The sequence below is a fragment of the Bidens hawaiensis genome, unplaced genomic scaffold, assembly GCF_021521415.1.
Source record: "Bidens hawaiensis isolate Kalapana, Puna unplaced genomic scaffold, B.hawaiensis_p1.1 tig00017348_1, whole genome shotgun sequence".
Classification (NCBI taxonomy): Eukaryota; Viridiplantae; Streptophyta; class Magnoliopsida; order Asterales; family Asteraceae; genus Bidens; species Bidens hawaiensis.
The window spans coordinates 225,587-252,693 of NW_027492625.1; the positions used below are offsets into that span (position 1 = coordinate 225,587).

The following is a 27,107-nucleotide window of genomic DNA, read 5'->3' on the forward strand; positions in this document are numbered from 1 at the left end:
TGTAATTAGGCAAATGGTATGGGTAAAGTTATGATTTGTATGAGCTAACGGTAATGATTGTGGTTGTGTAAATGGCCGACTGAGTTTACGTGAACTTGCATTTTAATGGGCCTAAACTAAAATGAATGTTAATTCGATATTTGGTTTATAAAACAAATTTGTTCATTAGTATTTCACCTACAAAAATTTGTCATTAGTCAATAGTCTTTTACCTACAAGAATTAGCCCCTCCCATGGGCCAACCATAACATGAACAGAGACCGAATTCATTTAGTTGTGTCAGTGTGGTGACAATGTATTTACTCATTTAGTGTTGTGACAATGTATTTACTCATTTACGTTTGTTAATTTCCGTCCATTGGTTTACATTCAGTCATTAAAACTGTATTTTATATGTTTAGTGGGTCAAGTTATTCTGCAAAGGTTTATATGTTTAGTGGGTCAAGTTATTCTACAAAGGAGACAAAAATAAGAAGGATGAGAAAGATTGCTAGCTAAAAAAAACCTTTCAAAAAATAATGAAAAATTAGTTAATAAAAGGAATATTTGATTTTAATAATCCCTATTATATGGTATTGACCGATAATAATCTCTATTCGTTTTATCGCCGCTGGCGGTCCCAAATTCAAAAAAGTTGGCCCCCAATGGTCCGCTGTTAAAAATGACTTAACGGCGTTACAGTTTTTCCAGAATTTCAAACCAATGTTTTAGGGCTTTTGATCGTTAGGAGGATACGAGTCGATTGATGTAAAACTTAGCTCGAAACAATGATCCAAACGACTTGATTTTGGATAATTATAAGTTCAAACACCCGAATTGAAGTATTGTTTTGTCATTTTGAAGCACTATTTCAAACTAAATTTTACACCAATCGACTCGTATCCTCCTAACGATCAAAAGCCCTAAAAAATTGGTTTGAAATTCAGAAAAAACTATAACGCCGTTAAGTCAAATTTAACGGGGGACCATTGGGGGGCAACTTTTTTGAATTTGGGACCACCAGTGGCGATAAAACGAATAGGGATTATTATCGGCCAATACCATTTAATAGGGATTATTAAAATCCAATATTCCATTAATAAAATCATAACTCAAAATTTAATAAAAAAATGAAAAATGTGAAAACGCAAAAATGTTTCCACCGTCTTCCTCGACCTCAAAACACACACACACACACACAATGTTGAGGTAAAAACATCATTGTGTCTTTTTATTTATTATTATGTTATGTGTTTATTTTCGTCATTAAATGTGTTTTTTTCGATGACATTGTGTCTTTTTTTTCTTAATATCGTGTTATATTACTCAACATTGTGTTATATTTTGTTCAACATTGTGTTAAATTTTGCGACCTATTGTGTCTTTTTTTATTTATCATTTTGTTTGTTCATTTTCGGCATTGTGTTTTTTTTTTCTTTACATTGTGTCTTTCGTCGGTTTTTTTTGGAACGGGAATGACGAAAAAAACATTTTGGGTTTTTAGTTTTTTTTCGTTTTTATTCATCTTTTGAGTTATAATTTTTTAATTATTTTTTTTGAATTTTTTGTTGAAGGATTTTTTGTGTGACCACAAATCTTTCTCACACTTCTCGTTTTTGTCTCCCTTTGTATTTTAACTTTACCCTAAAATTAACATACAAATTAATTTAACGTGCTAACTGTAAGAATCAAATAGTGTAATTATGTAATTACATCGTAGTGTAATTACACTATGATGCAATTACACTATATTGTATATATGTAACTAGAGTTTAACCCGGCGCGTTGCGCCGGGCAGGTCAGTAAAACCGGGTGGTGGTTATATCCTAGCATTGAAGCGGTAAGTTGACACGAATTCGGTCTGCTTCAGTTACGTGCGTTATTGTACCGGAACTAAAATAAAAAATAAAACAAAAAATTAGAAAAATTGAGGCGGGCCAATGGGGTAACGTCCGTTAGTAAAACTTAAGAGTTTGTCGATCCCAAACGTTGAGGCGTTCAGTCTACGCAAATTCGTCCGGTTTCCATCACTTTCGTTACAATATCGGAACTAAAAATACAAAACAACATTCAATTGGTTTTTCGTTACTTTCTTTACGATATTGGAAATAAAACAAACGCGGTGAGACTACACGAAATCGGTCAGTTTCCGACACATTTTTTAAAGTACTGGAAATAAAACAAAGCAGAAAAAAATACAAAACAAAAACAAAATTGGCATTCGATCGGTTTTTTTACGTTTGTTACTTGCCAAAACTAAAACAAAAAAAGGTGTTGCACCAATAAAGTTTCGTGAAGATGCTCAAAGACGTATTTACGGCACCAAAAACTCTTATATCAATAAATTTAAAAAAAAAACACATAAAATAACAAAAAACACAAAAAAGAAACCAAAAATATATGTATGAAGCATGGAGTTCTACACAACAACAACAATAAATACCAAAAAAATTGGCATGATGTGTGGCTTGCATAGCTTTTCTAAATTCCAAAGCATTAAGAAACTTTGCAACACCAACACACCAAGATATTATAATTGGTTAAGTGTTAAAATGATTTTTAATAAAACAAAACAAAACTAATAAAATATTCTAAAAAAAATCTTTATGGCACCAAACTTCTTAATTATATATGGTATATAATTAAGATAAATTTCACTTTATTATCACAATTAACACATTTAGAGGTGTAAATGCAAGTGGGTTGAGTTGGATTTGGGTGATGGTCAGGATGGTTATGGGGTTAGAATGGATTTTTATAATAAAGGGTTAGGATGAATATGAGTCAAGATGGGTAAAGCTAACTCATCTTGACTCAAGTGAAACTTGACATACAAAGGGTTTCCCTCAAAAAAATATTCAAAAAAACTATTAAATATAAAATAACTAAAAAAGTTTCTCACGTCATCCTCGTTAAAAAAAAAAAACCGTTTGTACCGGTTCAGATTCGAGTTTTCAGGTGTTTTTTGTCGGTTCGTTTTTGTTTTTTATTTTCATTTCGGTCGGTTTCGGTATCTGCTCGGTTTCGATTTCTCGGTTTTTTAGGTTTCAGTGTTGTTTTGTTTTAATTAGTTTTTTTGTTTCGTTTTCGATTCGTTTTGTTTTATTTTGGTCGGCTACATTTCATTTTTTTCGTTTTGGTAAGCTTTTTGATTACATTTCGTTTTATTGTTTGGTTTTGGTCAGTTTTCGGTGTCATATCGGTTTTTTTGTATCGTTTTGGTCGTTTTTCTATTTCGGTTCAGTTTCGTTTCAGTTTTTTTGTTTCGTTTTGGTCGGTTCGGTGTTTTTGATTCGTTTTGGTCCGGTTTTTAAATTGCTTTTAGTTTTTTTATGTTTCGTTTTGGTCAGTTTTTCAGTTTCAATTCAGTTTTTTTTGTTTCGTTTCGGTCGTTTATTAATTTCGGTTCAATTTCGTTTCGGTGTTTTTGATTCGTTTTGGTACGGTTTTTAAATTGCATTTAGTTATTTTATGTTTCATTTTGGTTAGTTTTTCAGTTTCAATTCAGTTTTTTTGTTTCGTTTCGGTCGTTTATTTATTTCAGTTCAGTTTCGTTTCGTTTCGGTTTTTTTGTTTCGTTTTGGTCGGTTCAGTGTTTTTGTTTTGTTGTGGTCAGCTTTTCAGTTGCATTTCGTTTTTTTTTGTTTCGTTTTGGTCGTTTTTCTATTTCGGTTCAGTTTCGTTTCGGCTTTTTTGTTTCGTTTAGCCCGATTTGGTGTTTTTGTTTTGTATTGATCAGCTAATCTGCTGCACTTCACTTTTTTTTTGTTTCGCTTTGGTCAGCTTTTCGGTTTCGTATCGGTTTTTTGTTTCGTTTTGGTCGTTTTTCAATTTCAATTCTATTTCGTTTTGCTTTTTTTGTTTCGTTTTGGTCTGTTCGGTGTTTTTGTTTTGTTTTGGTCAGCTTTTCAGTTGCATTTCGCTTATTTTTTGTTTCGTTTTGGTTAACTTTTCGGTTTCATATCGGTTTTTTTATTTCATTTTGGTCGTTTTTCTATTTGGATTCAGTTTTGTTTCGGTTTGGTCGATTCGGTGTTTTTGTTTAGTTTTGGTCAGCTTTTCGGTTGCATTTCGCTTTTTTTTTTGTTTCGCTTTGGTCAATTTTTCGGTTTCATTCCGGTTTTTTTTGTTTCGTTTTGGTCGTTTTTCTATTTCGGTTCAATTACGTTTTTGTTTATCTGTTTCGTTTTAGTCAGCTCGGGATTTTTGTTTTGTTTTGATCGTTTTTTGGGTTTCGGGTGCGTTTTGTTTCGCACGTGATAGTTTGGGTATTTTAAATTAGATAAATTTTGGATAACTTGGATATTTTGTTTTGACTCATTTTAACCTATAAATGAAATTCACTTGCAGATTTCCAACCCATCCTAACCCACTTGAAAAAATTTTAAGATCTATCATAACCCATTTAACTTTTAAAGTTTATCCATCTTAACCCAAAACAATCTATTTTGGTTGGGTTTACCACACTTAATCCTGACCCATCACCCAAATCTAACCCAATCTACTCACATTGCCACATCTAATCTACCTATACTAATAAACAAAAATAATGATGATGATGTGTCCTAACCACATTTAATCTTTTTTAATCTTCATTCTCCTTACTCCAAGGTATTCATCTACCTATACTAATAAACAAAAATAATGATGATGATGTGTCATAACCACATTTAATCTTTTCTGATCTTCATTCTCCTTAGTCCTTACTCCAAGCTATCCATTGGTCATGTGTTTATTTGGTAATTAGTTGTAACCCATATGAAAAAAAGTATTTAATGTAATTTATATCACAGTAACTTTTCCTAACCCATTACATTTAATTTTACTACTAGATATAGAAAGTTACCATAATTTATTAAAAACATATAAACCATTAAATATATATAATAAGTTTAAAATCAATTAGTGAATTATTAAATGAGTAAAATAATGATTTACGAACCATTATCGTATAGCTGTTAGAAGTTCAGGGACTGATTTGACTTAATGTGTATATTTCATATTGTTTGTTAATGACAGTTAGAGCTTGTTCTATAAAAGTCCTAATCGTTTAGATTTGTATTCATTCACTTTTCAAGTTATGTTAATCAATAAAACTCTTTTCATCTCTGATTTGGTCAATTCATAATCTTGTTCTTGATTGTATGTTCTTGGTACCTGCTTGATTTGGTATCAGAGCATAGGAGATTGCTCAATCAGTTTTATCCGACGGACTGGATATTGATACACGATTCGCGAAGAAATACAATCGAAGATCGAAGATGGGAACACCTGCTCCTCCATCCAGAGAGAATTACACATTGATTCCCCTTCAATGTACGATTCTTACTCCGTCAAACTACACGATATGGGTTGTGAAATTGAAGGCGATCTTCAATGTTCATGGTCTCTGGGAAGTGATTGAACCGACTGAATGAGCGGTTTTAGACGTCAAGAAGAATAGTGCGGCAATTGCATACCTGTTTCAAGCCATGCCGGAATCAATGGCATACCGATTTAAAGAAGAGACTATCATCTGCAAGTTTTTCTGCAAGTTCTTCTAATGTGAAGGAAGATCAATTGTTGCTGACCTATTATGAATGGCAAGATAGAAAGAAAGAGTTAAAGGGTAAGAACAAGAACTGGGGGAAGGGTGATCAAAGTATGAAGTTTGATTTAAAAAGGAAGGAAGAGAAATCGAAGACTCAGAAATTTGGAAGTTGAAAAAGAGTTGACAAATCCAAAGTAAAGTGTTTCAAGTGTGACAATCTTGGACACTATGCAAGTGATTGCACTGGTGTGCAAACCAATCAAGAGGCAAATTTAACTTAGGCTCAAGAGACTCAAAAACAAGAGAATGAAGGACCAGCCTTGTTAATGGTGAAGTTGGTTCAGATTGAAGACAAAAAGGAAATTGTCTTCCTGAATGAAAAACAGGTGGTACCTTCAAGATATGAGTCAAGAGATGATGCAGAAACTGAGTGGTATCTTGATAATGGGGCTTCCAACCATATGACAGGTAGCATTTCTATGTTTTCATATCTTGATAAAAATGTGAGTGGAAATGTAAAGTTTGGGGATGGTTCTTGTGTTAAGATAGAAGGGAGAGGCACAATAGTTTTAGATGGTAAGGATAGTGACCAAAGATTGCTCACAGATGTGTATTGTATACCACATTTGAGAAGCAATATATTAAGTCTTGGGCAAGCAACTGAAGAGGGTTGTGAGATTAGAATGAATGATTTTCTATGGATCTATGAGGGTAGTGGTAAACTGCTTATGAAAGTCCCAAGGTTCTCAAACAGATTATACAAAATAAACTTGAGAATAGGTTCACCTAGGTGTTTACTTGGAAGACTGGACAGTTCACCATGGTTGTGGCATGGGAGACTGGGCCATGTCAATTTTGAATCGTTGAGGGTAATGACAAGTAAACAGATGGTGAAAGGAGTTCCCCTAATCAAACGTCCAGCATAAGTGTGTGAGGCTTGTTTGGCTGGAAAGCATGCGAGGAAAGCATTCCCGGTTCGGTCTCAGTACAGATCAGAGGTACCTATGAAGCTTATATCTGTTGATTTGTGTGGTCCCATAATGCCAACAACTCAAGCAGGTAATAAGTACTTTATATTGTTACTTGATGATTGCACTAGATTCATGTGGGTTTACATTCTTAAGAGAAAGGATCAGGCATTTGATACTCTTAAAAAGTTTAAGGCCCAAGTTGAAAATGAATATGGCTTTAAGATCAAACAAGTGAGATCTGATCGTGGGGGGGAGTTTACTTCCTATGCGTTTAATGAATTTTGTGCCAAAGAAGGTGTTTTAAGGCAGTTGACAGCACCTTATTCTCCTCAACAAAATGGAGCTGTAAAGAGGAGAAATAGGTCGATTCTTAATATGACCAGAAGTATGTTAAAGGTAATGAATACGCCACAAGATTTTTGGGCCGAAGGGGTAAGGCATTCAGTCTACGTACTTAACAGATTGCAAACTAAAGCTTTGGAAACTTGTACTCCCTATGAAGCTTTAAAGAGAAGAAAACCAAATCTGCAACATATAAGAATTTTTGGTTGTGTTGGTCATGTAAAAGTTAATCAACCTGGATTAAACAAATTGGATGACAGAAGTAGTCCAATGGTTTATCTAGGTGTAGAGGCTGGTTCAAAAGCTAACAGAATGTATGATGTTGAAAGGAATAAGATTGTGGTGAGTAGAGATGTTTATTTTGAAGAAACAAGAAAATGGGATTGGTCAAAGTATTTGCAGGGAGTTAGTACTAGTGATCCATGTTGGGTAGAGTTCTATGTGCCTACTGATTTTGGTCAAATAGTAAGTCTGAAGAAACACTAACCAGACCCCGGACAGATTACTGGTAACCTGGGGGTTAGATAGATGTTTCCCACGAGGGGTTAGACCCTGAGAAGATGGTTCTTCTGATAACCTGCAAAACAGACACCGTGAGCTCGTCACTGAGAGGGGGGGGGGGTTCCTCCTTGTGACCACCCTCCGGCGTGAGAATCAGACTAGATTGCTCTTTAAATATAAAAGTATATTAAGAGATTGCTAGAGCAGATATCAGGTATAATATGATGATAATCCGATAAGATATGATATGATAATACAAGATAAGATCAGATGGTCATACCATTTGTGATATTTATAGCCGAAGGTAGGTTTCCAAGGAGGTATGGCCGGCTGCAACAGTGTTACTGTTCCACCAACAGTAGCCTACGCACGTGCCCTGCTGGTAGTTGGTGGGTAGGTAGCGGCTGACAGCGACCAGGCCTGCTGTATACTATTCCTTTTCCACCAACTGTCAGCTACGCACGTGGTATGACAAGAGTTGGTGAGTAGGCAGCGGCTAATAGTGACATACAGTGTAGGAGCATGCTGCTCGCCATACTGTTGTCTATAAGCTGTCGTATCTTTAGTCAGATCTTTTTCCCATACCTCGTCAGGTACAGTACAGAAGATCTTCCTGTATCGTACGGACTGGCTTATTTGGGCGGGAGTATTCCCCCTCCCGCCCTTGTGCGGGATTGTTCCCGGCTTCGCTCATTCCTTCAGGTGACACTGAACGATTGAGAGCTAAGTGCCTTGTGCGTGTAGCCTTGCTGCGCGGGTGGCCTTCCCTAATGGCTTGTATCCGAGGCTGCGGGGACAGGCGGAGTCCTTCACCATTGGGAGGCATTTCCTGCGGGACCAGCTTGCGTACTGCGCGTAAGGACGTCACGTCTCTGAGCATGGTTGGTCCTGCGGATCCAGTTGGTTTCTGCGCAGACGTCCCTGTTTAAGGTGAGTCTTGCGGGTCCAACTGGGCTCTGCTGGGACCTACCTCTTCAAGTCCCCCCAGTCCAATGTTCTTCTCATGCGTGTTTAATAAAGTGAGGTGAACTTTTGGACTTAAGCAAAGGGTTTTGAAAAGGGTTTTTTAAGGTTTTCCATGGGGATTCTTCCCGCGGAAGTCCTTGTCACTTGCAGAAATTCCCGAGTTTCCTGCTTGGTCTTTGGGTATGATGCGGGTAGGTCTGTAACCTCCTCGCAAGTCAGGAGCGTTGAGTCCCACTTGTGTGGACTTTCCATAAGGTTTTGGTAGTTTTGAACATAGTGATCAATTATGCTAAAACCACTAATTCCATCCTGGAGCTTCAAACAACGTAGTTCTCGATGCTCCCGCTATGCGGGGATGTTATTTCCGCTTCCGCAAGCATTGCCCAGAAGATCCTTCTTGGTTTCAATTCCCAGCGGAGCGCTAGGTATGTGGAGGGTTTTGCCTTAACACTGTACCAGCGCTCGTCTTACGGTTACTTTACTTCCAAGGTATTCCTGGCGTCAATTTCCTGCGGGTGCTAGGTATGTGAAGGGTTTTGCCTTTACACTGTACCCGCGCCCGTCTTATAGTTACTTGGTTGCCGAGGTACTTGGCTTCAATTCCCTGCGGGTGCTAGGTATGTGAAGGGTTTTGCCTTAACACTGTACCCGCATTCGTCTTACGGTTACTTGTTCGCCAAGGTTTTCTTGGCTTCAATTCCCTACGGGTGCTAGGTATGTGAAGGGTTTTGCCTTAACACTGTACCCGCATCCGTCTTACGGTTACTTGTTCGCCAAGGTTTTCTTGGCTTCAATTCCCTGCGGGTGCTAGGTATGTGAAGGGTTTTTCCTTAACACTGTACCCGCATCCGTCTTACGGTTACTTGTTTGCCAAGGTAAGGGGGATTTTCCCGCTTACTTTTTAATATTTTCAAAATTTGAATTTTGAAATTCGAAGGGTTGGTGGAAAGATAGGAACAGTCCAAACCTCTGAAACGTCGTGCGACAGTTTCTTCTGACTGTGTCAGGACGTGCAGGAAGTTATGGTGACGTGACATTATATGGTCATTCCAGACGCTTTTTAAGGCGCGTGGGCGCGATTTTTCGGGCGCGTGGCCGCGAAATTACTGGCACACGTCCTGTCAACAGCTGTTGCCAGCCTGCTTTTTGCCACGTGTCATAGTTTCATTGCACCTTCGATTTCTCTCTCCTCCGCATTAAATTCACCGCATTAATTGCGATTAGTATATAAAGGGGGAGAGGCCTCTTTGTAATCCACACTTTCACCTCTCTTCTTCTTAGTGATTTCCGGCAAATACTCCCCTTTTCAGGCAAGCATTTTCCCGAAATCACTTTCTTCTTTCTGCAAAATGTCTTCTCATGATGCTGAAGCTGTAGCCGACGATAGGAGTACTGCTGGCGAGTGCCAGTGTGCTCTACCTGTCGATCAGTACCAGTACATCGTCAGGAAGTTCATGCTTGAGTCTCTCGAGCCTGAGTTTCCTGAATCCCACCAGACTGTGTACGATGCCCCCAGTGGCAAGATCGGGGTATATGCTGCATTTTTTGTTTATGGGAACCTTAGGTTCCCATTGACAAAGTTTGTGTACCGTGTCCTGGAGAGGCACGGTGTGCACCTGACCGAGGTGCATCCGATGGCGATTGCCAAGGTCCGGCACTTCGAGTGGGTGTGCCGGATTCTGGGTATTGAGCCCTACGTGGACCGCCTGATGACCTTCTATACTTGGAGGTGCGTCCAGGGGTGGTACACCCTGACAACCCGTATTAAGGGTTTGAAGATCTGCGTGACCGAGCGCAGTCTACGATCGTGGAAGCGGGAGTTCTTCTACATCTCTGCCCGCGCCATCCCCATTGCTATGAAGTTCAAGAAGGGTCAAGCGCTTCCGAGCCTTCACGCTTCCAGCTACCAGGAGGCGGAATGGTTCGCGAAGATATCCCGGGTCCAATCTCCGGTTTACCGGTTTGCAGAGTCCGGGATGGTGATGCTGGGGATGAGCCGGGTATGGAAGGATGCGTCCCGGTTTCCCATCCTTCTCGAATACGGTTTGAACTCTATTCCTTATGGTATGTCTTGTCTTTTTTGCTGATATGAGTTTGTCTTCTAACTGCTTTTCTTTCAGAGGGGAACAATTTGGAGTCGCTCCTGTACCAGCGGGAAGCTGACGGTCCCGTGCGGGTGGGTACTCGTGCTCTTGACGAGAACGAGTTGCCCATCCTGGAGCAAACGGCGGATCGGTTTGTGGAGGTCTATCCGCTGGGCCACGAGATCCTGAGCCAACGGCGGCCAGGTAAGGCGATACTCTATCCTCAACCCCTCAATGCTGTACCCGCTGCTGGAATTCCTGACATCCTGTCTTCTTCTGAGGAATCCGCAGATGGTCCTCCGCTGGTGCGGAAGAGGAAGGCTGCCGGTGGGAAAGGGAAGGAGGTGGCCTCCACAGCTGATCCGGTGCTCCTATCTGACAGTGAGTCAGATAATGAAGAGGTGGCGGGGCACCCCGGTGGTGAGAAGACCACTGCTCCGGAGGCTACGACTGTTACCTCCGGAGAACCAACGACGACGACGGTGACCGGCATCAAGAGACCGGCTCCATCGGGTTTGTCCCCGCCTGTCCGTACGTTCAGGCTCAAGAAAACCCGTAAGTACAAACATCCTTGTTTTTGTAGATTTAACATACTTCATAAATTTATTGTTTTAACACTTATCTTCTTGTGCAGGCGTGGATGTTGACGCATTCCCGGGTGGAGTGCCTAGTAGTACCTCTCCGCCGATGACGGTAGGCTTGGTCAGCCTACCTGAGGCGTCGACCCAGGCGCCTGCGCCTGGTCCCGCTGGTTCAGTTGCTCACTCTGAGCCGACTGTTCCAGCCGAGTTTATGCCACCGCCGGCCGTGAGTGCGATTTTTACGGCGTCCTTCACCGAGCCGGCGGTTACGATTGCTGCGGATTCTGCGGCAGCGACTGCGGCGGCTGCCACCATGCCCCCGCCACCGGCACCGATGGCCGGCCCATCAGGTACGCATGGGAGTACTCGCCAGTCTTTGCCACCTTCCCATCTGCCTGACCTTTTGGATGGGTTTCCTTTGGGTTCAGGTGATGGGTTCGGTGGTTATCGGCCTGTTATAGACCCTACAGGTGCGTAGGGTTCCTTTGGCCCCCTTTTTTTTTTTTTTTTTACTATTTTTATCATCTTTTTCCTAACTGCTTTTTTGTTTTTTGCAGTGTCGGATTCCAATGAAGTGTATGTTCCGCGATGGAACATACGCCGAGGAACAACCCTTCGTACCCCTGTGGAGTGCGTGGACTGGGCTCGCCACGCTGCTCCTCATGGTGCGTTGGGGGAAGCCATGGCTAGCTACCAGGAGGGTAGGCTAACCAATGAGCTTCGGGTTCTCCAGGCCCGGATGCAGCCGCGCGTCGAGCTGCTTTGTCGTGAAAACGACAAGTTGAAAGCAGCTCGCACCAAGGACGTATCTCAGGCGCGTGCTCTTCGGGAGGAGAACCAACGATTGACCGCAGCTGCTGCGGAGAAGGAGAAGGCCTTCAAGGCCCTCGAGGTTGACGTTCAAGCGCGACTCGAGGCCCGCTCCAAGGCTGCCCAGGCTGTTAACGAACAGCTTCGGCTGGCTAAGGAGACTGCGAGGAACGCGACTGAGAGGGCTACCAAGGCTGAAGCCGTTGCTGAGCCTTTACGCATGGAGAACGAGGAGCTCAAGGCCCAATTAGAGGCCCTCCAACGTGCTCATGATGCCTTGGCCATGGAAGATGCCAAGAAGCTCCAAGAGATCCTGGACCAGAGGGGTGTGCTTGACCACACCGAGCGGAAGCTTAAGGGCGTTGAAGAGGCTGCTGCAAAGGAAGTGCTTCTTGCCAATCTTGCTAAGAGCGAAGCCGAACGCGCCTGCACCCAAGCTCTGGTTGCCAAGGAATGGCTTCTTCGAGAAGCGTTGCCTCAGGTATTTTAGCTTTACGTCTTCACGCTTTCCTTTGTACATAGAAAAGGTGTTTTGACACTTGTATATTTTCTTTGTAGGTTGTGCATCGGGTCTTCTCAGAGACTACTTATGATGATGTCATGAGCGCAACCCTCAACGCTTCTCACGAGGATGGGGAACGGGCCGGCTTCCTGCTTGGTCTAGGGTTCGTTGAGAAAGGCTTCCCGCCTTCCAACTTCCCTTTGTACAATGTTGATACTGAAGCCGTATACGACCAAGCAGTAAATCAATACGCCGCCTTCCCGCATCCAGTGGTGGAGAAGGTGAACCAAGTAGCTGCTGCTGATGATGGGCTAGCTATCCTCAAAGCTTTCCTTGAACTGCCACGCTCTACCGATGGGGCTGGTCCAAGTGGAAGTGGCCCTGAAGCCTGATCCTGAAGATCCCTTCCCACTGCTAGGATAGTTTTAGCTTGTATTGATTTTTTTTTTTCTTTTCGTAGGCGGGTAGTTACCCGGCCATTCTTGTAATAATTCATTTGTGAAATATTAATCTTTTTGCGTATAAGATTGTTATTTCCTTCTTTGGGTTTCTTGCTTTATAAACTTATGACTTGCATACTTAGTTTAAATTAGCAATTTTCCAAGTGTAGAATAAGTTAACCTGTTGAACGTGGTTGATAATAGGTGTGAAGTTTTGCTTCCTCTTTCGTGATTGTGCGGGTAGAACCGTCACTTGCACTTAGTAGGATGGCGAAACTTTACCTTTATCTGACCTGCGTGTAGGTTTTCCTCATCTTTTGAGGATAAGTTAACCTGTTGAACGTGGTTGATAATAGGTGTGAAGTTTTGCTTCCTCTTTCGTGATTGTGCGGGTAGAACCGTCACTTGCACTTAGTAGGATGGCGAAACTTTACCTTTATCTGACCTGCGTGTAGGTTTTCCTCATCCTTTTGAGAAATTTGTTTTGAACCGTTCGACGCGCGGTTGTCAATAGGTTAGTGTTCAGTTTCCTTTCATGACTCATGCGGATAGACCGGCACTTTCATTTAATGGGATCATTGAACTCTTCCCCTTTGACTGACCTGCGTGAAGTTTTTTTCCTATTATTGGGTTTGTGCGGGTAGGACCGCCTTCCCACGCAACGACTTCACGTTTAGTGAATATCGTCATATTAGTGCAGAAAAGTAAAATCATCAGCTTCGATGTTCTAAAGAGAATCATTTCCATTAGAAGTGGCTCTTGGCCTTCTTTACAAATTGGAATTGATTTACATGTAAACTGTGTAAATGAGCTCCCTTCCATGTTGGGATGGGAGTGCCATCGAGCCGATACGCACCTGGTTCGGGATCTCGTTCTTTACGCAGCATGTGGTCTCGATATTGAAGCTGGAATTTTTATTCGTGTTTTCCCCAACTGGGGTTCTACACGCACCCGCCTACTCAGCCTTTATTGCGCCACGAGGTGCGCGAGCGTCCCATCTCTGACAAATGCTTCGACCATGTCTTTTACGTCTATGCATTCTTCAGTGTTGTGGCCTTTTGTCTTGTGAAAGTCACAGTATTTGCTCCGATCAGCATCGTGACGATGTCGGATTATTGGAGGCTTTGGCCACGGGAGCTCTTCAGTGGCGAATATCTCAGTGACGCTTTTGGTGAGTGGCGTCCATCTGGAGTTTCGGTGCGGCTGTACATTATCCCTTCCGCCCAATCGATGTTGCAAGCCGGATGAGGTGTCAAAGTTTACCCTTGACTGCCAAATGCCTAGCTTCCGCTTTTTGTTTAATCGGGCGGTGAGGACATTGTCTTCTCTCGTCTTCTGAGTGTAGATGTTTGTGCTCTGTGGGAGATCTCTACCCAGTTGCTTCTCTGTTTCCGCATAGCGTTTTGCTGCTGTCATGATGGCATCCCATGTGGATGGCATACCATCTTTACCCGTTAGGGTGCGGATGAGCTCTGGGTCATGCGCGCCCTGGATGAAGGCTGCGCGAACAAGATCTTCGCTGATATTGCCCAAACTTAGCTTCTTTGAGTTGAAGCGAGTGATGAAGTTTGGCAGAGATTCATCTTCTTCTCGTATGCATTTGAGGATTGTCCATTGCTCCTCGGTATACTTCCCTTGCTGGCTGAAGTGTTGACTAAACTTCTGCTGGAAGTCTGCCCAGTCGTAGATGTGGTTGACCGGTAGACGATCAAACCAAGCTCTAGCAGCCCCAACAAGCGTCATTTGGAACATGTAGCACCACGTGGGTTCCGTCCAATTGCTGACGGTTGCCCCTGCTATGAACCTGTTCAAATGATCGTCTGGATCAGATATACCGTCATATGTGCCTATGTTAGGCATTTGTTTGGCACTCTTTGGGGCGATTGCTTCCGCAATGTCCCTTGCAAACTTGGACGTTCCTGCATTTGCAACGTTTGGTCTGAACGTTTTGGAGAAGTCTCGTGGACTTCCATCTGTGGTTTTTGGTTTGAAGGCTTGTCCAAAATGCCTTTTCGGTTGGGATTCCATTTCCTTACGCTTCCCTTTTGCCCTATGGCGAGGGTTCGCGTCGGAGTCGGATTCCTCCGAGTCATCCTCCCAGTATTCGAATTCTTCGGCCTGTTGTACGGAACGCAAGCGTTCGTTCAACTCGGCCTGGAATTCCTTTTGTCGTGCCTCCGCCCATGCCTTGACTTCATCGAGAGTTTGGCGGGGGAGTGTTGTTCGTTTCTCAACCTGGGTATCAGTGGATCCCAGTAGGCGATCATTTACTGCACTTGCCCCAGCATGAGTAACTGGGGTAGTGTTCGTAAAATTTACTTCACTTGCCCCGGCTTGGGTAACCGGGGTAGTGTTTGTAAAAACTGTGTTACCGGTATTCCCCCCAGTAGCTGGGGTTGTGGTTACCGGAATTTCTTTAACCATCTTTGTAGAAGTTTGAAAAAACTGGAGAAAAATGTAGTTAGTACTAGTGATCCATGTTGGGTAGAGTTCTATGTGCCTACTGATTTTGGTCAAATAGTAAGTCCTTATCAGGAGGGAGAAGGAAATGGTGCTAATGATCAGGACGATTCATGTCAAATACAACAACAGGCCAGAATAATTTGGAGTTGATTCCAGATCATATAAATGGGGAGGGTCAATCTTCAATCGTCAATAATTCTGAACCTGTGGTAAGGAGATCAAACAGAGTTCACACTTTGCCATTAAGATTTAATGATTATGTTTTGAGTGGTGGAGTGAACTTGGCTGGTAGTGTTGAAGAAATTAACACAATTGAGTTGTTACTAGCTCAGGAAGGAGAGCCAATTTCCTTTAAGGAAGCTGTTAAAGAAAAGGTTTAGAGGGAGGCTATGAATGAGGAGATTCTAGCTATCATTAAAAACAAGACCTGGGTATTGACTGATCCTCCACTCAAGTGTAATCCCATAGGGTTAAAATGGGTATACAAGCTGAAAAGAGACGCAACTGGTAAAGTGACTAAACATAAAGCCAGAGTTGTTGCAAAAGGATATGTGCAACAGGTAGGGGTTGATTTTGAGGAGGCTTTTGCTCCGGTGGCCAGAATAGAAACAATTAGATTGATTCTGGCTATGTCAGCTAAGATGGCTGGAAAGTGTTTCATATGGATGTTAAATAAGCTTTTTTACATGGGGAGTTAGGGAAAATGTCTATGTAAAGCAGCCTGAGGGATATGAGCAAAAGGGAGCCGAGTTCAAGGTGTACAAATTGTCAAAAGCTCTTTATGGGCTGAGACAGGCACCTAGAGCATGGAATCTCAAGTTAGACACTGTATTAAAGGAATTAGGCTTTAAAAGGTGTCAACATGAGCAAGCGGTATATGTAAATCCAAGGAAAATTCACTTCTGATTATAGGGGTGTATGTGGATAACTTGCTTGTGACTGCAGTTAATCAGTTAGAGGTTGAAAGTTTTAAAAGCCAAATGAAGTCTAGGTTTGAGATGACAGACTTGGGTCTCTTATGCTATTATCTGGGAATTGAAGTGGCCCAAAGTAAAGATGGAATCTTGATTAAACAATCTGCTTATGCTAAGAAGATAGTGCAAATGGCTGGATTAGAAGAATGTAATGAGTGCAAAGTACCAATGGAGCCCGGATTAAAGTTGTATAAGACAGAAGGAGGTGAAGACATTAATCCAACGGATTATAGAAAATTAGTGGGCTCCTTAAGATATCTAACACAAACAAGACCAAACATATGCTATGCACTAGGATATCTTAGCAGATTTATGCAAGTTCCTAAAGAAGCTCATTTAAAAGCTGTGAAGCATTTGGTAAGGTACATTGCATTATGGCATAAGGTACAACAGAAGTGAAGGTGGAAGTCTGATCGGATATAGTGATAGTAATCACTTGTCAGATAGTGATGATGGTAAAAGTACTTCAAGAAATGCTTTTTACTACAATGGTTCAATCATTTAATGGCATTCACAAAAGCAACAAACAGTGGCCTTATCTTCTTGTGAGGCTGAATTTATGGCTGCGGCTTCGGCTGCATGTCAAGCTATCTGGTTACAGGGTCTGCTAGAAGAAATTAGTGGCAAGAGACAAGAAATTGTGGTTTTGTTAGTGGATAACAAGTCTGCAATAGCCTTAATGAAAAATCCAGTTTTTCATGGCAGAAGTAAACACATAAACACCAGGTATCATTTCATTAGAGAGAACATTGAGAATGGTCAAATTAAAGTTGACTTTGTATGTGGAGATTTGCAGAAGGCTGATGTGCTAACTAAAGCATTGCCTAGAGTAAAGTTCTTGGAAATGAGGTACTTGTTAGGTGTAGAGAATCTGCAGGGAAAGATTTGGAATTAAGGGGGAGTTTGTTAGAAGTTCAGGGACTGATTTGGTTAATTCCAAAGTTTCAGGGACTTAATGTGTATATTTCATATTGTTTGTTAATGACAGTTAGGGCTTGTTCTATAAAAGTCCTAATCGTTCAGATTTGTATTCATTCACTTTTCAAGTTCTTTTAATCAATAAAACTCTTTTCATCTCTGATTTGTTCAATTCATAATCTTGTTCTTGATTGTATGTTCTTGGTACCTGCTTGAATAGCAACTAGTGACCTATGTTTATAATAGATATTTAGTTATGCGTGTACATCAAATTTCGTTGAATAAATATAATATTTATAATCTTACAATTTGTAAAACACTATTTAACTTACATGCGTATTGATCATATAAAACATCTTTAATATATTTAGGTACCAATAGTTAATCTTATGTCATCTTAAAACATTATTTCAATATTAAGAAAATGTATAATTTAAATATGTAATATTTAAAGTGTGTGTGATAATATTAAAACGAATCTATAAATTCAAAAAAAAACCCCTAAATTATGTATGATTAAATACATAAATTTCTGTTATTTGACAAATCCCGTATAATATACGGGTTCAAAAGCTAGTATAACTAATATAAACAAACACGTTATCAACCGTCCCCGAATACTATTGAACTTGGTTTATTAAACGAACCGTTAGAATAGAAGCGTGGTTAAATAAAAGATATGCTGTTTCATTTCATGCTCCTCAATTATTTGGTCTTGGATTCCATGCATCGATTTCAAATAAATGTGAGTTGTCTTTTATTTATTATTATCTGCAATCAAACAAAATATATAATAAACCCTAAACCCTCATCGTTTTGCGGTGTTTTCCGTCAGCTTAGATGTTATCAACAGAACGATGATTACGGCACATAAATTACTAGCTAGGGTTTATGCAATTTAACTACAGCTCAACTCCCATGGATGTATATATAATATAAACCACGGGATTTGATTAATTGAATAATAATAATGTGTGTATGCTATTCATTTACCACACATTCTCTTCTGCTATATGTTTATGCAGTCAATATATCGGTATGTTGATGTGGCGAGTTCGGCTCATTTTGAGCTTTATTTTAAAAGCTCTAGCTCTGGCGCTCAACTTGTTTATTATTTGATATATTTAAAAGTTGCATATATAAGTATATAACATACTATATATTATTTGATTATTTTATCATTAATTTGTATACACCAATGGCTATTGTATTAAACAAAGACTATATAAATATTAGGCTCCTTTAGGTGTGTGAGCCAGCTTGAGCTCTGTTAGTGACAGTGAACCGTGGGCTTGTTCATCAAACAATCTTACGTTGAGATAGTTTAAGTTCGACTTGATTCAAGCTTATAGCGAGCTGATCTTGACTAGCTCACGAGCGGCTTGGCTCGTATACACCCCTGTTCATTGTGACCCAAATGTTACCTGTATTGAATAAACTGCCACCTAAGTAATATATTTTAACACATAATGTATGGATCTTGTTTATTTGTGCTTTGACTGCATTCATGAATTCTGATTAAGAATCTTCATGGCATTAGTTAATACTATTGCTGCTCAACTAGTTCTTCTAGAGTTAGATGAATCCAGCCTTTGCATTCATGTAGAGAGTTTAGCTTGAATTTAAGATCAAGGATACAAATATGGAAGATTTGGAAATGAAGATGGGGATCAAAATCGAGGCAGTAAGAGACATGATGTTACACCGGTTTTCTGGGGTTGACCAGAAATTGACCGCCATTGAACAACTTTTGAAACAGCTAATCAACCCGCAAAACAAAACGGGAAACTCACCAGAGAAAAGGTGTATTTTGACAGAACAAAACACGGGCAAAGGAACCGAGTGCAGTAAATACCAAGACGAAGGAAAGAAGGTGGCAATAGAGGGAGGTGATGGCGGGACATCACATGAATGTGGGTCCAATAAGGTGGGAGGTGATGACGGGCCATCGCATGAATCTGGGCCTAAGGTGGCAATAGAAGGAGGTGATGATGAGCCATCGCATGAATCTGGGCCCAAGAAACCATTTCGGGTCAAGGTTTCATCGGATGATGATGACCAAGAAACTGATGATCAGATGCAGGGTCCACCAGGAGTGCTTAATGTTAGTGACAGAAGTAGATATGGGCCACCACGGGAGGCTGGCAGGTCGTGTGGGTGGGCCGAGTTACATACTAAGCACTGTGGCACATATAGCCCACATAGGCCTAATTATAGTTTTGGAAAAGGTTTTTGTGGGCCCACTTGGGTTGGTCTGCAGGAAACAGGTTTTAGTAAGAAAACGGGCCTCATTTTGGATCAAATGTGGTCAATGCTGATGTGACTGAATCGGGGTTGGCGTGTTCATTGGCCTGTTGGGGGAAGAAAAATGATGAAAAAACGGATGTTTTACTACAAGATTCTTCAAAACTCGTTCAGTGGGCTAAGAAAGATTTTGGCCTGGTGGGTCTGTTGAATCTGTTAAAGGTCTTGATTGGACTACATTAGTAAAAGCATCAACTGACTCTAGGGGTGCTCCATGGGGTTATACAGGTGACAATAAACCTCAAGAACAAGTACTCACTAATGGGTCAACTGAAGGTGGGCCCAAAGCCCCAAGATGTAGCCCGACGGTGAAAAAAGCTGATGTAGCTGGATGTGTTGGGAAGAAATCTGAAAATGACACTGAAAAGGGTGCCAAAAGAACCAGTCAAGACTACTCTTTTATAGATTTTTCAAAGTTTAATCGTCTGGGAACATATAATTCTTGGACAGGTTCATCAGGTAAAAAGGTTGTCAAAACGGGCCAAGATGATATTTTTAAAAATTCTTGGACGGGTTTTTGGAATGGATGGAGTAGTACTGAGGCAGATAGAACGGATGTTTTACTACAAGATTCTTCAAAACCCGACCCATGGACCAATTCCGGCCCGTTGGGTAAAGGAGTACAAATTGAAACAGTTTGTGAACCGGGCTCGGTTGAATGTAATAAAGGTCTTGATTGGAGTAAATTAGTGGAAGTAAAAACTGATTTGAAACATGGTTGGGGTCTCAAACGAAAACACCCTGATAGCCCAAATGACGGCCCGATAGCGATTGGGCCGTATACTACATTTAATCCACATTTGGGTGTGGTCACAACTGGTGAGCAAGAAATTCTGAGGGAGATTAAGCCTATTATGCAAAGAATCATGCATCAGAAAGGGTAATTTCTGTTAACCCATTGCTAAAGTTAATTTAGTGGTGCAAACGAACCGAGCTCGAGCTCGGCTCGTAGCTAATTTTTCAAGCTCAGGCTCGGCCCTTTTATTATTTTATTAATTGATTTATATACATTTATACTTATTTATTATATATGTTTTAATTATAATTTTTATATATAACATAGTATATATTATTTAGTTACTTTGTCGTAATTTTTTACATAATAGTTATTATTATAAATAATATATATTAGTATTATATAAATAAATAAATAATAGGCCCGCGAGCCCGCTTGAGCTTGATAAGTGAAGGTTGAGTTTGGACTCATTTATTAAACAAACTTATCTTTAGGCTTGAGCTCGGGATCGAGCTCATTTAAGATCAGCTCGATTCGAGGTTATAACGAGTCGTTCTCCAGCAACTCACGAGCGGCTTGGGTCGATCACGCCCCTACTTGCTTTAATAATAAGAATCTTTTTATTTATTTTTCTATATAAAATGTAGTAGGTTCTGTGCATTTAGAATGAACTTTGGTTGACTTTTGAGATAATCAACAGCCTTGCCATTTAGCATAACTTTGTTGAATAAAAGTTTCTTGGTCAAACTTAAGTTTTGGATACTGAATCTAACTAACTTCGTGAAGGTACGACGTTGGTGATCCTTTGTCGGGAGATGATCAAACTCATATGCTTGAGATTGTCTTCAATCACCATCCAGAAAAGGCTCAGAAAACGGGTGCTAGAGTTGATTACATTATGGTACATTTTGTTTTTTTACCAAGTTAAATTTACTAAATTACAAACAGATTATGCGGTTCTGTACTTATGTTACACAGGTATATGAATTTTGGTTATTTTTACATGTAGTTAATTGTCAACATTGTAGGTCGACGAGCATATGAAATTCCAAGGAAGTTGGTGTTTCTGCATTGTATACGCCGATGGTCATAAAGAAGACTTTTCCTGTCCGGAATGCTTGAAGAATTTCGTTAGTGGAAAATATCGTGACAAAGTGGAATTCATTCCCAAATGTTTAAAACATTCTGAGCCTCGTCAGCCCGAGAATAAGGACTGTGGCTCGGGTCCTGTAGAAGCTGGTCCCCTCGTTCTTGTGGCGGATGTGTGACGGCAGACGATGGTGTGTTGCCTGCGCTCTGACTATGATCAGATAACATGTGGTTGAAATTGATGAACTCGAACACGATTAGGACAATGAATTAACAGAAGATAAGACGTAACAAGTTTCTAAGTATATTCATATGGTATTATTACCCCATTACAATTTTAAATATATCCTCTTATACTCGAAAGCTGACTTACTTTCGGCTAGTCTCTTGTCCATATCCCAAGTCAAACGCACCACCACGATATAGTTTTAATTTGGTCCGTTATGAAGAAAGTACAGTCTGCAATTTCACCCGTTATCAATGATATCCAAGCATCAATGTGCCCAATTATAATCTGATCCCACTCTATGCAATGTGGCATGTTACCAAGTAAATATGACTTATGACATGGCATAAACTCCAGCCAACCGGAGCTTGAAACCGCAAGAATCAACGGGTATCTAGAAAATTTTGATCCGAGCACAAACTAACCCTCAAATGGGTTTCTAGGAAATTTTGATACTAATATGTTTGTTGTATTGTAGTTGGTATACAGACCAGTTAATATAATCCTACTATATGCAATGTGACATGTTACCAAGTAATTATAACTTGTGACATAACAAAAAAAGGTCCAGTCAACTGCAATATACAAAATGCAAGCTACAGTATGATAGACTAATCTGAAGTAAAACAAATTATTTTAATTCGACTTTAGAATAAAAAATCATAAATTTGTATTCGACTCAAAATTCGATTACTGAAATCAAATAATATTCGAATTTTGGACAACCTAGTTTGATTCCAATTTCATGGCCGGATTCGAATGCTGAACACCCCAAATTACAATGGACATATATGTAGGAAATAAATAAGAAGCAAACTCTTGAGAAACCTAAATCGAACCCGTGGGTTAAAGAAAGATAAATGAAACACTAATAATCTAATACCATCTTTATTTAATCGAATGCCTTGTAAATAATATATTCTAACCAGGGCCGGTCTTGAGGCAAAACGAATGCCTGCCTACCAATATATGTATTTAACCGAATGCCTTCTATATCAATTTTCAACCGATCCCCCCCATCATCTTTCCCAGCTCTTTCATATTTGCATCAATTGTAGATGTTTAAATGATCAAATTGAAATTCACCAACGTTTATAAGGTAAAACTAGAAGTATAAATGAACCAAGTGTTCAACTATAGAAAGTTCGTTCACGTAGTTTAATAAATGAAGGAATATGATGAAAGGTCACGTTCGTTCAACTTTGTTCTTGAGCATTTAGTAACGTGTACGCTCATTTGCATTCATTAACTTTCCTTTGTTGGTTTACATTCGGTCACTAGAAGTATTTTATAGTTTTAGTGTATTATAATAATAACATTAAACTTTTTTGCATTATATATGTTATACTAGTTTTTATCCCCGTATTATAGGGTTGTTTTATATTATTTATTTATAGTTTATAATATTTATATATTCCTTTGGTTTTTAATTTTATTTATGGTAAGGAATAATAATAATCTTAGGGTTTGATAATGAGAAGATTTCACCAATAAATGTTATAACCCGTTTAAAAGCTATTTAGGTTTGGTGATACTCATGACCCGCTTATTTTTTTACTATAAAATTGTTTCTTAATTTTAAATAATATCATTATTTTAAAAAGTCGGATATTAATTTTTGTATATCACGATTTTCATATAAAATATTTTGCAAGATTAATTTTTAACTTAATGAGATGTTATAACCCGTTTAAGGAATATCTGGGTTTTTGATGAAATCCATACCCGTGAATTAGGGTCAAATGCATGAGAAACCTCTGTTTACAAATAAAACAATACGGTGGCTTGAGAACATAGTTTTTGAATGTTTTGTTTATATATATTTAAGATTTAAGACAAGATTAAAGTAAGATACTTTGTTTAGGGCTATTTTTCTTCTTGTTTTTTCCTTGTAAACATCAAACGTACAGCACATGTATAGTTTATATAGATAGAGGTGTACATATCGGTTTAAAACTCAAAACCGGTTTGTTTTGAAACCGGTTCGGTTTGATTAACAAAAGTGAAAACCGGTTTGGTTTGGTTTGGTCAATAAAAGTCAAAACCGGTTTAAGATCGGTTTCGGTTCAGGTTGAAACCGGTTTCTTGACCAGGTTATAATCGGTTTCGGTTTGGGTTTGATCGATTTCGGTTTCGGGTTTTGACCGATTTTTGGCCGGTTTCGGTTCGGTTAACCGGTTTTGTGAAGAAAATTACAAACCAGTTCTAAACCGACGGTTTTAATCGGTTCCAAATCAATTTTTACATAATCAGTTTTAAACTGGTTCGGTTTTCAGGTCAGTTCAATTAACCCGTTAATTTGTCCCCCTCTATATATAAACAACAAATACAGCAGATGTGTAGGCATGGTTAAACCCACACTATATTATATACAAGGAAGGGTTTAAGCAAGCGTATTGGTTGGTAATCCATCTCCTCCTCAAATCCTTTGACCTTCGACGATTCAATTCAATGGAACGATTGATTGATTGATTGATTTCAGAGATAAATAAATAAATATATAAATGTGAGTTCTGTCTTATCATTTGAATCAATCAGCATACATGTTTATTGGCATCATAAATTAATTATTTACGTTTCATGGATTGTGCTAGGGTTTATGTTACTTATTATTATTATATGCATTCCCATTTTACCCTGTGTTTAATAAGTAATGAACTAAATTTTAAACTCAATTCAGTTCTGTAATTACAATGGAAACTAATCCGAAACAAACCTAACTCGGGCGGGCCTGTGGATAAACCCTAATTATGCATTACTGATAATCTGATATATGTATGTATTTAACATCCGTACGAATGCTTATAAGTAATATTTACTAACATGTAGCTTGAATTTGAGATCGATGGATACAAATATGGAACAGTTGGAAAACAAGATGGAGATCAGAATCCAGACGGTAACAGACATGATGTTAGACAGGTTTTCTGGGGTTGATCAGAAATTGACCGCCATTGAACAACTTCTGAAAAAGCTAATCGACCTGCAAAACCAAACGGGAGGAACCGAGCTCGGTAAAAACCAAGACGAAGGAATGAAGGTGGTAATAGAGGGAGGTGATGGCAGGCCATTGCATGCATCTGGGCCCAATAAACCATTGCAGGCCCAGATTGAATTGGATGGTGAAAACCAAGAAACTGGAGACCCGAACGAGGAAAGGTGTTATTTGGCAGATAAAAGCATGGGAGAAGAAGGAAATGAGCTCGGTAAAAACCAAGACAGAAAGAAGGTAAAAATAGAGGGAGGTGATAACGGGCGATCATGTGAGGCAGGGCCCAAGAAACCATTGCAGGCCGAGATTTCATCTATTGGTGAAGACCAACAAACTGGATACCTGCCAGAGAAAAGGTTTAATTTGACAGATAAAAACACGGGAGAAGAAGGAACTGAGTGCAGTAAAAATGATGGAAAGAAGGTGGAAATAGGGGGAGGTGATGAATTTGGGCCTAAGAAACCATTGCGGGCCGAGATTTCATCAAATGATGTTGACCAAGAAACTCGTGATCAGATCCGGGGCCCACCAGGAGGGCCTAGTTTTAATCACCAAGGTAGATATGGGCCACCGTGGGAGGCTGGCGGGTCGTGTGGGTGGGTCGGCCTATATACTCAACACTATCGCACATATAATCCACATGGGTCTAATTATAGTTTTGGAAAAGGTTTTTGTGGGCCTGCTTGGGCGGGTCTGCAGGAAACAGATTTTGGTAAGAAAAACGGACCTTCTTTTGGGTCTCACGAGTTTACATTTAAAGATCAGTTTGTAAATAGTTTTGTTGAAGGTTGTCCCAAAACCCAAATAGAAACGGGCCTGGAGGGGTTTGCGTCAAAGATGGCCAACGCTGATTTAACAGAAAAGGGATTTAATTTTGGGGGTCAAGATGGCATTTTTAAAGGATCTGAAGTTTTATTACAAAATTCTTTTACACCCTACCAGTGGGCCGAGAAAGATTCTGGCCTGTTGGGTAAAGCTTTACAAGATGAAACTAATAATGAATCGGGCTCAGTTGAATGTGATAAAGATCTTGGTCGGAGTACATTAGTGGAAGCAAAAACTGATCCGGAACATGGTGAACAAATGAAGGTGGGCTCAAAACCCGAAGGGTCAAATGAATGTGGGCCCAAAACCCGAAGACGTAGACAGAAGGTGAAGAAAGCTGACGTAACTGGGTGCATTGGAAATATATCTGAAAACTACACTGAAAAGGGTGTCAAAAGAACCAATCAAGACGTCATTTTTAAAGATTCTACAATGTCTAATCATTTGGGAACAAAGGATTCTTGGACGGGTTTATCAGATGAAAAATTTGTCAAAACGGGCCAAGATGGTATTTTCAAAACTTCTTTCAAGTCTGATCAGTGGGGTACAAAGACATCTAGGATGGGTTCATGGAATAAATGGAGTAAAGATTCTTCAAAACCTGACCCATGGCCTAAGAAAGATTCTGGTCTGTTTGGTAGAGAGATAGAAACCGAAACAAATTGCGAATCGGGCTCGGCTGAATGTGATAAAGGTCTTGATTGGAGTAAATTAGTGGAAGCAAAAACTGATTCCCGACATGTTTGGGGTCTTAAAAGAAAACATCCTGATAGCTCACTTGGGAGCTCAAACGATGGCCCAATATCAAGCGGGCCGTTCACTGCATCAGAACGACGCACGGATACATTCACAACTGATGAGCAATTTAATGAGATTGAGCCTATTATGCAATCAATCCACAGAATCATGCATCAGAAAGGGTAATATCTATAACCCATTGCTAAATGTGGCAAAGTGGGCTTGTTAGATGGGTTGGGTAATGGTTAAAACGGGCCGGGTTGGGTTGAACCGGATACTTCATGTCCAAAAGATTTTTTTGTTGTTGCATGCATTAGACACTAGGGCTGTAAACGAGTCAAGCTGCTCGTTGAGGAGCTTGCGAGCCTAACAAGGCCTTATATTTGTAATTTTTATTTAATATAGTAAATATACATTTTCATAAGTAATTATATATCAAGTTATCTTTAACATAACTATATAAATATATAAAAATTAACTATAAATGCTTAAAAATTAAATAATTGAAAAATAATAAGCGAGTTGATCCCGAGCTTGAAAAACTACTAATGAGCCGAGCTCGAGCTCTCATATGCTGAACGAGTCGAGCTCGGCTCGGCTCGCTTACACCCCAGATAAGGTTACAGAAGTTTCCCATTATAATAACAGTAATCTATTTATGATATAAAATGACATAAGAGGTTTTATGAATTCTAACTAACTTTGTCAAGGTACAACGATGGTGATCCTTTGTCTGCTGATGATCAAACTTATATTCTTGAAAACGTCTTCAATCACCATCCAGAAAAAGCTCAGAAAATGGGTGCTGGAGTCGATTACATCACGGTACATTTTTTTTCATCAATGTACATATACTAAATTGCAAATGGATTATGCGGTTCTGTGCTTATGTAACACAGTTGTATGTATTTTGTTTATTTTTACATATAGTTAACTGTCAACATGCAGGTCGACAAGCATATGAAAGGAAGTCGGTGTTTCTACATTGTATCTATCGATGGTCGTAAAGAAGACTTTTCCTACTTTAAATGTTTGAAGAATTTTATATATAAAAAAGATTTGACTGATTGAATTTTTAGTTTTATACAACTCGATATGATGACCAGTTTGTTAAACTGATTTACATAAGTCAAACT

At 39.7% G+C, this 27,107-nt stretch overlaps 1 protein-coding gene and 1 long non-coding RNA gene across 2 annotated transcripts; both read left to right on the top strand.

Annotated features, from left to right (window-relative positions):
* The first annotated feature begins 18,709 nt into the window (after window positions 1-18,709).
* Window positions 18,710-20,433, top strand: LOC143553662 (uncharacterized). Its single transcript, XR_013138868.1, has 4 exons — window positions 18,710-18,950; window positions 18,996-19,030; window positions 19,082-19,402; window positions 19,594-20,433. It is a non-coding gene; the product is annotated as an uncharacterized LOC143553662 (long non-coding RNA).
* A 3,840-nt stretch (window positions 20,434-24,273) lies between these two features.
* On the top strand, window positions 24,274-27,064 carry LOC143553652 (uncharacterized). Its single transcript, XM_077043598.1, has 3 exons — window positions 24,274-26,153; window positions 26,682-26,796; window positions 26,920-27,064. The coding sequence occupies exons 1-3, from the start codon at window positions 24,274-24,276 to the stop codon at window positions 27,040-27,042; spliced, it is 2,118 nt and encodes a 705-aa protein (XP_076899713.1). The 3' UTR covers window positions 27,043-27,064.
* Window positions 27,065-27,107: the final 43 nt, after the last annotated feature.

What these genes read in the sequence shown, in the direction of transcription:
- LOC143553652 (XM_077043598.1), top strand. Translation starts at nt 24,274, where the DNA reads ATGGAACAGTTGGAAAACAAGATGGAGATCAGAATCCAGACGGTAACA. An exon ending in AGAATCATGCATCAGAAAGG is followed by an intron (nt 26,154 to 26,681) that starts GTAATATCTATA and finishes AACTTTGTCAAG; the next exon opens with GTACAACGATGGTGATCCTT. An exon ending in CTGGAGTCGATTACATCACG is followed by an intron (nt 26,797 to 26,919) that starts GTACATTTTTTT and finishes GTCAACATGCAG; the next exon opens with GTCGACAAGCATATGAAAGG.